This window comes from Antrostomus carolinensis, unplaced genomic scaffold, assembly GCF_000700745.2.
Source record: "Antrostomus carolinensis isolate BGI_N321 unplaced genomic scaffold, ASM70074v2 scaffold8139, whole genome shotgun sequence".
NCBI classification, from domain to species: Eukaryota; Metazoa; Chordata; class Aves; order Caprimulgiformes; family Caprimulgidae; genus Antrostomus; species Antrostomus carolinensis.
The window spans coordinates 71,676-85,020 of record NW_010336362.1 but is presented as its reverse complement, the minus strand read 5'-3'; the positions used below and the strand labels follow the sequence as shown (position 1 = coordinate 85,020).

The 13,345-nt window shown below is 38.8% G+C and overlaps 1 protein-coding gene across 2 annotated transcripts in view; it reads right to left on the bottom strand.

Moving 5' to 3' along the window:
• Window positions 1-3,090: 3,090 nt before the first annotated feature.
• Window positions 3,091-13,345, bottom strand: part of TECRL (trans-2,3-enoyl-CoA reductase like) — a 61,920-nt gene continuing 51,665 nt past the window's right edge. The window contains exons 7-13 of one of the 2 annotated variants that reach the window (XM_029086693.1): window positions 12,660-12,732; window positions 10,865-10,908; window positions 6,686-6,743; window positions 5,304-5,389; window positions 4,820-4,865; window positions 3,275-3,300; window positions 3,091-3,240 (exon numbers count right to left, since the gene is read on the bottom strand). In XM_029086693.1, the coding sequence (XP_028942526.1) occupies window positions 3,091-3,240; window positions 3,275-3,300; window positions 4,820-4,865; window positions 5,304-5,389; window positions 6,686-6,743; window positions 10,865-10,908; window positions 12,660-12,732 (483 nt within the window). The remainder of the gene's footprint in view (window positions 3,241-3,274; window positions 3,301-4,819; window positions 4,866-5,303; window positions 5,390-6,685; window positions 6,744-10,864; window positions 10,909-12,659; window positions 12,733-13,345) is intronic. The other variant, XM_010174815.1, reaches the window with a different exon arrangement.

Below are 13,345 nucleotides of genomic sequence, written 5' to 3'. Positions count from 1 at the left end.
GGGACAAATTGTGTTTTTGTTGCAAGTAGTGCATTTCATGGCCTTCATGGAGAAGGAGGATTGCAAAATGTAATTCACATTCTCCTGATGATTTTCCCTTTTCTGTGGACACGGGTGCATCCAATGCACTGCAACGGTGACATCCTTAGCAATGCCTGTGAACCAGCTCCGTATTAAAGTGGGGAGCAACTACCTGAGCTGCATCTGATGGCTCATGTTGGAGACTGACTCCTTCCCTTTGACCTTGAAACACGATGACATTGTGGTGGTGGTGGTGTGGCCTTGCCCATGCCTTCCTTCTACTGATAGCTCCAAAAAAGTTATTCTATGCTTAAGAGAAAATATTGCCAAAGGAATTTGTAGTTAACCACTTACTTCCTCATCAGCTCCTAATACAAGAAATACCAGTATCTTTAGAGATCAATAAGGCATTTTTTCCCCAGGTAATCAGCGCAGTCATGACAAACTTTCTCATGAAAATGTGTGTGTGGAGACAATTGTTTTGGTTCAAAAGGTACACAGCACTTGCAGCTAAAATCACTGTTAATTGCAATTTTTTTATATAGTAATGCTTACTCTTTTTTTGTTTGTTTGTTTGTTTGCTTGGGTATTTGTGCATTGTTTTGCTTGATTTTTTGGTTTTTGGTTTGTTTTTATATAGTAATGCTTACTCTTTTTTTGTTTTTTGTTTGCTTGGGTATTTGTGCATTGTTTTATTTGATTTTTTGGTTTTTGGTTTGTTGTTTTCTTTTTTGGTTGGGTTTTTTTTTTTTTCCAAAAACAAAGCACCCAAAACATTTATCAAAACAAAGACTGGCCATTTTTATATACTTTTTGTTTTAAAGCAAAATGCGGCCCCCCTCCCCATGCCAGGCAGTTAACTTAGCTGTTCCAATCATATGAAACTTGCCCTCAAAATCAGAGAGGGCAGAGTAATAAGTAATACAGAAAGATCTGTGAAGGTACAGGAAGCTGGATTGATCACTACTTGTGAAACCATTTAACGCTGTTCGGGGCAATTTTAGCTGGTCAGCACCCCATTGGTTCATCTCGAAATATCTGCCACGCTTATCTGAGACAGCCTTCTGGAACGTATCTTCATTTGTTCTTACCTAGTGTTTGCTCTTACCCCCATTTTAAAACTTTAGTCATTTACTACGGGAATCAAAACCTTTCTCCCCTCTACCTCATGTCCTGAATGACCAACTAATAAGCAGGGAGGTAAACAATTCCTGAAGTACTTATTTTTCCTAAGCCAGCTGTTGAATAGGAACTGTGCTCCTAGCAATTGGAATCATTCTGGAAACATATCTGGAACAGACTTAAAGCTGCAGCCCTTGTAATCACGATAAGCGAGTAATTTTGGCAAGTAACCCTCCCACATGAACTATTTTAAACTTGAAGATTGCCAAAATGAGACATTTGATAAACATGAAATGAAAACAATCCCAGTAGCTGGATTAAAAAAATAGACAACAGTCTTGACTCATGCATCTAACACTGTCTGGAAAAAAATGGGTTGCAAAAATATTTTTGTTAGGTATAAGTGAATAAAGAGTATAGAAAATATTTTTTCAAAAATAGATCTTTATTAGCAGTCTGGGTTTGAGAACTGGTTGTTCACTGTGACTCAGGTTTTCCATTGAGAGAAATAAAAAATTCTACGTGTTCATAGGTTACAAGTTAAAAAATATGGAAAGTGATTTTTTTACATTACCAAGATGAAATTGAGTTAGAAGGGGGATATGAACCCAATTTACTGGGCAAATTAACTTTGTTAGAACACTTGAGCTGGCACAAAGATAACAGTGCCTTTAGGAGACAAACTGCCTGCTTTGCCTGTGTACTCTGGTGTTTCTCTAATGATTTAAGTTCTTTAGGCAAGATTTTCAGCAGCCTAAGGGAGTCAAAAGACATTGATAAATGTGCAACAGAAATAGAATGAAGACTGGACTTAATGCTCTAACTCTCCGTATCTTAGTACTTGCTGAAGCAGTTCTGGTTCTTTTGCTCTGTGTAACTAAAATTGCTAAAAATTGTGCTTTTGCATGATACAGATGCCACTGATTTGCAAATAGAGTTTTCAGGACTTGATAATCCCATAAAAAAATAATGTCCTGGAAAGAAAAGTAGCAGATAGAGACTGACTGAACTGAAGGGGAGCTGAAGCCTTTCAGCTTCAAATATGGACTGAAATGCATTTGGCAGGATCCCTTTCCTTTTGGATAATGAGCTGTACTCTGGTTCCTTGTGCCCAGGGATTTCACAGTGCTTGATACAAGTAAGGTGAATGGTGCTCAGTGCCTGACTGCATCCAGACAAAGGGATCTTAACACGTTTGTTAGTCCAGAAAGTCTTCTGCTATTTCCAAAACTGTTCAATGTGAGAAAGGGAGATGGGCTTAAATGATATACCCAAGGTCATGCTGCAAATTAGCAGCAAGAGGAGAAGCACCTCACAAACAGTCCCCTCCTGAGATCATGGGGCTGATCTGCCTACCTGAAAATAAAAGAAAGACAGACCTCTCTGCAGTAACTAATTTAAGCAAATTTATATTGAAAAATTTGCTATGAGATTCCATAAAAGAAAAAAAAGAAAAACCTTGTAAAGCTAGCTTTAGAGGAGCTGAGGCAGAACGTGCTTTTTCTGTGCAGTTTAATAAAAATAAGGCTGTGAAACATCTTCTGATGCAAAAATCCAAGACTCTCATCAACATCTAACACTGAACCTTAAAATCACCAGACATGAATGCATGCAGGTGAGCTGTAGTCATTAACTGTAACAGCATCTGTGCCCATTTACACCAGCTAAATATCTCGCCTAACATTCAATATAAGCAATTTTCTTGTCCCTTCTCAATTAGCTCCATTACAGAAAATCTAATTAAATCATATCTTTTAGCAGGAAACAAGAATTCAAGAGCTACATTTTTTCACTTAATTAAAAGCTCTTTGTCTTGAACTGTAAATTTTCTGAAAAAGCTATCCAGTAGTTCTTCCTTTGATCTACTTTGGTTACTGAATAAAATGGCTCATTTCCTCTGAGTTAGCTCTTGAACTGTACACTTAGGCTCCAACTCTTGCAAAGAGCTTAGAAGATGATAGGAATCATAGCTGCTTTCCTCCGCACCTCTGGATAAAATCTCTTCAGGTACAGCTTGTGTTTCTTTTGGGCCCAGAGAGACATCTGGATGACCATCAGGAAAGCAAAAATGCCAACTACCAAGGAAAAAGAGAGAATAATTTTTATTTTTTTTTTATTTTTTTTTTTAAATCATGTGTTTTCTTTCAGTGTCTGTTTCTCTGAATACAAGAGGGTTTATGGAGAAGTCTGCAGTCTCTTCTGTGGGCAGAGAAGTTAACCCTGCCCTTGCTCTCAGTCTTGTAGTTGCTGATATACCATAGTGTGAGGCTCAGCCTCCACATCAGAATTCACACAGATGATGTTCACATCCATCTAGACACACCCTGTATCACCTGTGACTTTATCATAAATCACAAGGCCTCCTTGGGCATGGTGCTGTCTCAACACAGAATTACCCATGGCCTCTCTCAATGATGTTTCTGGTTTGCTTTTGGTCTAAAACACTTCTTTGGTTTTACCTCTGGCTCCCAGCCATCACAGGCTGCTGTGCTGTAAATTACTGTTGCATGGAGGGAGAGCTCAGCCCTGGAGCAAGTAGGCAGTAGGTGCACAAACAGATTTATCCACTGGGCAGTGAGGTCTCACAAAGCCTAGCAACTATAGATGCCCAGGCCCCTGTTGTGGTTGCCAGAAGCCAGTAAGTGGTCTCTTGAGTACCTCTCCCTTCGAGTTGAGTGGCATTGAATGGGGAATGCTTGTACAGGTGCATTTTGCAAATTCATTATCCTTTCTTCCTTAAAATGAGTGGGTGGATCAGAAACATTCATTTGGAATCTGGCCAAGTTATGTTTGGGACAATTACAGCAAGGAAGAGTGTGCTGCATATGTTGCTGCTCCCTGCCCTCCTAAACGTAGTCCTACCACAATGTCCCCAAACTTTCAGGTCATTTCTATACCAGAGCCTAAAGCACAAAAATGTTGTATCTTTTCAAACATAATTAAAAGTTTAATTTTTTCATGGTGCAGTTTAATTCACTTTTGAAATTCCTTTCTTTTTCATTTGTGAACCACGTGGGGCTACTTTTTGCAAGTAGCTTTTATAGGTTTCTATTTTGGAATGGAAAAATAATTAAAAACTGAATGTTTTGGAGAGCTCAGTCCCAGGGATCATATTTGTACAGGAATTTAGGTCTTTAAGGATACAGGAAAGTACTGAGCAAGAGTTGCAAACGCTACTAAGCAGGCTGCTGTTATGATCTGCCTGCCTGATATAAGCAAACAGGGAAATGCTACCAGGTTCTTTCCTCTTTTGTGTGTCTTTCCTCTTTTGAAATACTAAGTACATCTGTTTTCCTCTCCCTATTAGAAGTATTATTCCAGGTTTACAGTGCAAACAAATTTTCCTGTATCAAAAATGATTGATTGGAAATGAAGAATACTGACTTTTTTTTCTTTTCTAAGTTTCAAAGTCTGTTTTCACTGTGGCAATAGAAGATACAACAGTATTTCACAAATAGTGGAGAGCTGGTTTTGATCAAAAGAAGGCGTTGCAGTAGTGTTCATGCTCTCTGCAGCTTTCTGAGGGTGGCACTTTGAAGGCTTATACAGTCATGTCACAGGGGCAATTTGATGGAAACATTCATATGCAGTAAATTTTTTGGCAAATTTTAGATTTTCAGAATTCACTTCTGCAAATAACAATTTAGAGGCTATCTTCATTCTGTTTCAAACTTACCTGGCAGTGTTTGCGTCATCACTGTGAAACTAATCCAAGACCCAACCTGTTGCAAAGAAAAAGGCACTGTTAATTGTATACTTTATGTAAAGCAAGAGGGCAAGTTTTCAAAAGTGACCACTTCCCCAAAAGCTCCCCCTGGAAGGAAAAGTGTGATACTTGTACTGGAAACAGGAGAGGAAAAACATCTAGAAAGGGACCCTGTAGTGCGCTGGATGGGGGTGAAGAGATGGACAGTAAATCTTTGTATCACTGGGGAGTCTGTAGTGGAGGGGAATATACACAAAAGTCATGATACTGATGTGAGGGAAGAGAAAGGGTCTGGTGGAGAAACATTTATGGGACAAAGGAGACTCTGACATAGAGAACAGAATGATTAATGTGCAGAGGGAACTGTGTGGAGGCGTTGCAGATTTCCTGCAGGCAAAGGCTGAAACACAGGAACCACCCACCCTCTGCATGTAAGCAGAAGAAAGTCATGTACCTCATATGTATAGTTGGGACAGGATACCAGCAAGAAGAGCCATGTGAAAGGGTTGTAGGTTGGACTTGGAAAACAGGCTTTACTTCCTTTATGAAAGGGGAAAAAATAAAGAAATAAATAGAGAAAACTAGTTGCCATACAGGGAGGGGAACTGAGGCTCATCACAACTTGCCTATGTAACAGCCATCCCTTTGGCCAATGGTCCCAGAGTATAACTTGTTAAAAAAGTTTCCGTGAAAACTTTTGAGACAGCAAAAACTGTATTTATCCTAGTGAGAATGCTGCTTAGTGAGCCATGTATCAGCTTTTACAGGAAAGGTCTGGCATGTCCAAAGGATGCAACCTTTGTTCCGAGGATGAGAGACAAGTAGTTTAATGTGGACTAGCTGGCAGGTGAGGGCTAAGGGCACTCTTCTGGGATATAAAGGATGCAGCTGTATCTTATTCAGCCTGACTCAGGAATGTGAACCTGTCCCCTCTTGTCCCCTCTTGCATCCTCATCCTTCATCCCAGGGTAGCACATGACAACTCCAGAGCTAGCAGCATGACTCTACAGCCACTGATAATGCTCACACAAAATGCCACATATGCAACACTTCATTTTTAACTTCTGGCAACAATGCTATATTTAATACTCGTAGGCACTGAGAACACTGATAAATAATTTGGCTCTTGCAGCTTTTAAACTGAATTAGGCCCCTTGTGACAAACAACATAAGCATCTGCCTAACCATGGCACATCAAAAGCTTTCCAGAATAGAAACTGACTTCAGTGTGTGAAGTTGATCATACCGTGCTGAAGTATTTTCTTGAATAGGGTGTTATAGTGTGAAATGATGCTATTATTATCTGAAAATATATTTTACTTTCTACTATATATTACTTTTATTCTCATGGCACAAAAGACCCTGAAAATCCATGCTTGGAGCAGCCTTTTAAGAGCATGCATATACATTGATGCCTGTGTAGGCATTCATGAATCTCTCTTCATGTATTGTATGTATCTGTGTGTATCTTTGTACGAGATGCAAGTATCTAAAAACTCAGCAATCTAGTTTAAAAGTTTTTGAAACTTATTTAAAAAGGAATCCTCTGTTGTCAGTGAACAGGATGCTTTTGAGAACTTCCATGTTAAATCCAAATTTAAATTGCAGTTGCGTATAATTAAGATAAATTTGCTATAAGCTTTGGAACAACAACAGTCTTGTTAATATTTCTTTGTCACCACATTTATTTTGAATATGTTAAACCAATGGCATGGTACCTACTTCATCTTTCTTTATTCTGTGGATGTAGATACATAAGTTGCTGTATTGCAGCAGAAGATGGATAGGTTAAGCACATTTCAGTCTTAAATAGACAAACAGGAAACAAAGACAGACCTGAATGATTTTGGTGAGCTAAAGTTACATTGATAAAGTGATTCCCAGCTTCACACATCTGCAAGACATTAAAAGCATATTTTTAGTTGTATGCCTAAAATGCTGCAGTAACTGCATTGCAGTGCAAAACCAGAATCCCCCCCTCCATACCTAGAAAATACAGGCTCCAAAATGACTCTCCCATGAGATATATGTTCAGTGATCTTTGCCAAATGCACAAGTGTAGCGAGCACTGTGGGCACAGCCTGGGGTGGAAGCCCATGTTTATGGAGCTCAGTGCAGGAGGGCCTTCAGTGCAGTTCCTGTGCCCAGTACGTGCAACATCCTTTGGTTGGGGAGATCAGAGGGGATCCCTGGAGATACTTTTCTGAACTGAAGATTACTCTCAGGATTTTGATTTAACCCAACCTGCAGAGAAGACTGGGTTAACCACTTGTCAGCGCTACAGGCCTGGGGAGGAGTGGCTGGAGAGCTGCTCAGCAGACAGGGACTTGGGGGTGTTGATTCTGGCCAGCACCTGGCCAGTGACCTGGCCAGCACCTGGCCAGCTGAACATGAGCCAGCAGTGTGTCCAGGTGGCCAAAAAGGCCAACAGCATCCTGGCTTGTATCAGAAATACCGTGGCCAGCAGGACCACAGAAGTTTTCTTACCCCTGTACTCAGCACTGGTGAGGCCACACTTTGAGCACAGTGTTCATTTTTGGGCCCTTCACTACAAGAAAGATATGGAGGTGCTGGAGCATGTCCAGAAAAGGGCAATGAAGCTGGTGAATGATCTAGAGCACATGTCTTATGAGGGGCGTCTGAGAGAACTGGGATTTAGCCTGGAGAAAAGGAGGCTGAAGGGAGACCTCATCACTCTCTACAGCTACCTGAAAGGAGATTGTAGCCAAGGTGGGGCCACTCTGTTCAGCCAAGTAACAAGTGATAGAACAAGAGGAAATGGCCTCAAGTTGCACCAAGGAAAGTTTAGATTGGATATTAGGAAACCTTTACTGAAAGGGTTCTCAGGCATTGGAACAGGTTGCCCAGGGCAGTGGTGGTGTCCCCATCCAGTCAAATGGATAGTAGTCAGGAACTGATAAATTAAGAGAGACAGCATTATTCCTGGTTCTGCTGTTCTCTGGTTATGCTATTTCCAGCCCTAACGAAGCTCTCAAACCTGGTTTTTAATATTTAGATATTTTAAGTCTTTGGAAGAGGTACTATGTCTCCCCACTTGCTTATACAGCATGTAGTACAAGGTGATTTTAGATTTGCTTGTGGCTTTCAGTACTTCATCAATTACAACTACTGCAGAATCAAAGTCAATTACTATCCATATTTAAAGTGGGAACTGGTGGGAAAACCAGTTTCAATTCCTGAAAAAGAAAGCCTGTCAGTAAAACAATCTGATTTTATGTTTTTCTTTTTTTTCTCTGCTTAATGAAGAAAGGCAAAAAACGCTGTATCCATTTCAATATCACACTGAATTGAACTTTTTTATTCATTTCTGGATTTGAAGACTGATTTCTTCTCTCAAATTGAAAAAAAATGCAGTGTTAAAAAGTTCTGTTTTCTTACATCATTTGTCATTCTAAATTTTGCAAAGCTGGAAAAAATTAAGAAATTAAAATGAAAAGGAAGAGTGCTAAAACCTAGAGATGTTAAAAGTGTAAAGTCACAAAATTAATACAGAAAAAAAGAAATATGATTGTAATTTTTTAAAGTAAATTCTGAAAGTCATCCATAACAAATTTCAATTAAAACTAAATGAAAGGAATACGTAACTGCTTTTTATATTGAAATGTGCCATTATCTGCAAGAACATTGTAGATAGTGTTGCTGAAGAACTTTTCCCTTTTTGGCAGAGAGATTTCTGTGGGTTTTGTTAGGAAAGTTTAAATCAGTTCTATTAGCAAAGCTGTTATTCTGAGTGGATATGTAGTCATAGGTCAAATCCTGCAGTCCTTTTATGTTTTTTAATTACAACTAACTGGCTGTCATCTATCATAAACACCAGATGTAAAACTCTAAATAGCCAAAAAAGGAAATTCTATTATAAAATATCATATCAGAAGCTATAATTCAAGCTATAGCAATAGAAGTCATTTTAATTTACGTACTTCCGATTATGAGCTAGGAATGTGGTGGTCTTTGATTACTATTATTTTAAAGGAAAAAGTTTCAAAGTTAAAAGTGGTTTTGTGAAATACTATACATACTGAAATGTGCAATTTCCATACTATTGTGGAGCAAGAGAGATTCACACACTATAGTTAACACCTACTAATTCTATAATCAATTCTAAGTAAAACAAGCAAAGGGCTTTTCTGCTGGGGTTTTTATTGGCTTACCTTTGACTCTGCAGCTGCATTTTGCTGTAATTAGCTCTTATGTCCCCCTTTAGAAACGTGCCTGCTAATGCTATATTGAGAAGTACTGCTAAATGTAAGCTAGTCTTTAGTCAGTGTCTCAGATATAAAATATGGGACAGTGGGGAGCAGCAGAAAAAAGGCTTACCATATTTATGACGATAAAATATTGAAGTCTACATACTGCTCCGCCTGTTTGTATTCCATGTGTACCCTATGAGAAAAACATCCCTGCAAAGCTTAGAGTAATTTCTCTAAATATGAGAATCTTTCAGAAGGGACCGCTGACACTTTTCAAATTATTCAGTACTGTTTACAGCAGCTGCAGATGTGTACACTTAAATCGGGATATGTAATAAAGACAAGCCTTCAAAGAGGGAAAAATAAGAAATTTTCCAAATATTATATTCATATGTTTTAGAAACCTGTGAAAACAGCTTCAAATTATTTTATTTTGTATGTTGCTGTTTTAAATTCATTGTCTGGGAACCTGCCAGAACAAGGTCTGAAAGGGAAAGGTCTTGAGTTTCCATGGATAGGAAGCTCTCAAAAGAGCTGCAAGAATTCAGACCACAGACCAGGTGCTGCTGCAGATCTGAAGGGGATGGCCATATTTCATAGCAAATACCCCCAACAGGACTCATCTCATTGCTTGATGGCAGCACCTTCCATAAAAGCTATAGCAAGGCGTGTTACATTGAAGAGAAAAAGGACGTCTCATTAGAAAAGGACACTTCTTTTTATGAATCCTCAGGCAAGCAGTTTGCTTGGTTTCAAGCAAACCCTGAGCTTGGGAAGGACGCGGACAGCACGGCTCTGGGCACACCATTGCCACAGCCTCCTGTCTGTGCAGGGCAGGATTATTGCTCTTGGCTGTAAAGCCTCATTGAGTGCATGAACTTCTTCATATGAGTGTTTTGCTTGTCTTCGCTATACCTTGTTAGGGCAGGAAAAGCTGAGAAGTGCGTGGACAAACCCTGGAGACAAACGCTGCCAAAACTGTGATCTTTAAAGGGTCCCAATTTACAAACATGTAAATATTGCTAAGGCTTTTTTGCATGCTTTTCTGAATGATGTTTGCCCAAAGGATCCTAGACACATTACTGTCCCATCTTCCTGCTATGTTTCTTGAAACTGATCTATATCTGATTTTCAAAGAGGCTGACTGTTTCAGCTGCTGATCCATGCTTGCTTGGGTAAGTCGACACTCAACATTTCCAAGTGCAATGCCCACAGAGGATGGAAGAGAATATAAATTTCCATGTGAGAACTTCTTATTGAGCCTTTGTCTCACTATATGGTTATGTCCATTTAAACATCAGGTTCAATAGTCTCAGCCATCCTTTGTCACCTGTGCTTTCCCTTGGCTTAACCCTCTTTGGCAAGGATTTTTTAAATTGTTTTTAATAGCTGTTGAGGTTAAGTTATTCAGGGTACACAACGCTATCCTAAAGTCTGATTAGGATGCAATTCTTCAGTGTTTTAAAAATGTTAGGTTCCAATCTGTCTAAATATTAATGTTTTTACACAATTATTAGTGTTAATAATGCTGCTGACGTTCTCATGGCTCTACAGTATTTCTCATAAAACTTTGCATACGTAAATAGTACTAGGAGACTTCCTGGTCTAGGAACCTTAATAGATTATCACTAAATCCAGTCAAAGGACTCAAGGTTGTGGACATGGAGATATATACATATATATATATATATATGTATACACACACACATATACACACAAATGCCTAGCAGCATCACTGCATTTTGCTATATTGCGAATTACTCCTATTCCACAATCATTAATAAAACTTTATTTTTGTACGTACCAGAAAAGCAAGAGCAGCAAAAGAAACTTGTCTGTGGCCAAATGCTAGAAAACAGAATAAAATTATAAATTGCATTTTATGGTATGCACGTGGTTTGCTATGGGTGAAATTAATCTGGTGCTGAGGAGAAGAAATACTTTTTCCCTGACAGGCTCTGCAGAAAGAATGGATATTATCACACACAATATGAAGACAATGCAAGTAGTAACAGCACTCTAGAGTTGTTAGTCTCTTCATCACTAATTTGAAGGCAGTTTTCACCTAACATTTTCTAGTATTTGTCAGCTGGTGTTGTTAAATTCCTTGGAAAGGCAAGGGGAGGGATGAAGTGAAGGTCAGGGGCAGAACCAGGCTGGGAATTACAGCCTTATCCATAGGCCCTTCTACCTCCATGAGCAGAGAACCCAAGGCATAACCTATCTATTTTTTTTTTTTTTCAGTAGTGAGGCTGTACTATGTAACCACTATGTGCTTCACAGACTCACCATGGAAGAAATACATTTAGCCTTTGCAATTTTTACCTGCACTTTGCCTGCCCTCTTTTTTTGACATTGTCTCCAGACCACTGTAGTGCTGTATCATGTTAATTTCCAAAGGTTTACAGTTCACAGAAAACTTGGCCATGGCTGAGGAACACCAACCATATGTATGTACCTCACTTCCCTGACCAAGCCCCATCAAGCCTTTATTTTTCAGAACCCATTTCTCTGACCTGCTTCTGCATCCAAAATAAACCACCAATGTTTTACTGATACAGCTAACTATGCCAGAGAGCTGGTGATCTCCAGCATTAGATCCATGTACCTATAATTGTCATTTTAAGGCAGTGGCAAGCAATTAGAAGTACTTCTTCTGAATCCTTTCTCTGTTGGAAAGCTGCGTCTTGAACAAATGGTTTCCTCTATAAAGAAGCTGCACCTACTGCTCTGATGGCCCAGACTGCCAAAAACTGTTAAGGCCACACCAAAATCAACTGTCTTTCAGTGAATCACATCATTTTGAAACAGAAATCTTGTATTATTTTAAAAAGAAAGCAAGTGCCAAGTAGGAAAATTTTTTGATTGAAAAAAAAAAATAATTTAACTGAGTGTAAATAAAAATTATAAAGCAAACCCTTTGTTCCCATAGATAAGTATAAGATGCAGAAGAAAAGAAACACTAAGAGGTAACAAGGAAAGTAAAGTAGCTGGAAACAAAACTTATGGCAATTATGCTCAAAAGTAGAAAAAGTTCAAAGAGCAAACAAGAAGAAAAAAATCATGAAGAAACAGCAGTGCAACAATAAAATGTAATGAGAGGGAACAAAATTATGAATGAAATATGAAAGCAAAAAACATAGGATTTTTTTTTTTTTCATTTTTACCAGCAGTATCCGATTTACCTTTACTGGGTTCTCACCAAAAAAAAAAACCCCTTAATTTTCCTGAAAAGGACGTATCTTTAGCAAATAAATATCTCCTCCAAGAAAATGCAGACAGCTCTAGTTCTCTTCTGAATTCTTAATACAAATATTGTGAAGATGAGCAAAACATATCGATCTTTGTGTTTTCTTTACTTGCTAATATTTCCAGTTCATAAAACTGCACAGCAATCGACCAGGAACGTACATTCAGTGGCATGGCAGGGAAGCCTCCTGCACAACAATCTTCCTTCTGACAGGGAATAAAGGCTAATCTCTGGCTAGATGAGTCATATGATCTCATGTGGGAGTCACCTATTGATTTTGGAGGACTTAGGGTTGCATACCAAAAACTTTTTAAAACTAAGGTCAGTTTTCTGTTCTACTTATACATACATGGTGGTGTATATCGTGGATGGTTGATGTAGTATGCAATCCAGGAAGTGAATCCCCAGTAAAAGGCACAGCCCTGGAACGGACAAAAGATACTTTTTTTATTAAAATGACGATAAGCAAGTACAACCCATAACTTTATAAATATAACTTCTGATAAGTGCAAAACCCACATGACCATTGAAAGACTTTGCAGTGGTTTCTTGAGTCACAGAACATAGATTTTTTTTTTTAAGATGCTATGAAGCCACTAAAAAAAAAAATAAAAGGAGGCACACGATAGATTTTTTGGATTGTGTTGAACGTGTTTTATGCCTGTTGTAGGAACTGCTGTTTGCTTTTCCTTATTCGATTCTTCTGCTGAAGGGCAAATTTCTCTGAGTTGTACTATTAAAAGTCTAGGGCTGGTTAAAACAGCTGAGTTGTTACTATACCTTAAACTGAGCAAGACAGAGCTAGCCAAACAGAAAGCTAAACCAGGCAAGACAATAAAGAGTAAAACTGAATAGGCCTGGTTTAACCTTGGCCAAAAACAAAAGGCACACAGTTCCTATAAAGATATTTGAACTACACGCTGCATCTGTTCCCATGGATTCAGCCCCACTTCATCCTCTTGTTAAAAAGCAGCACCCCAGCTGCCTTTGCTTGGTGACTAAAGCCGTGGGCTCGGGAAAGCCCAAGCAGAGGTA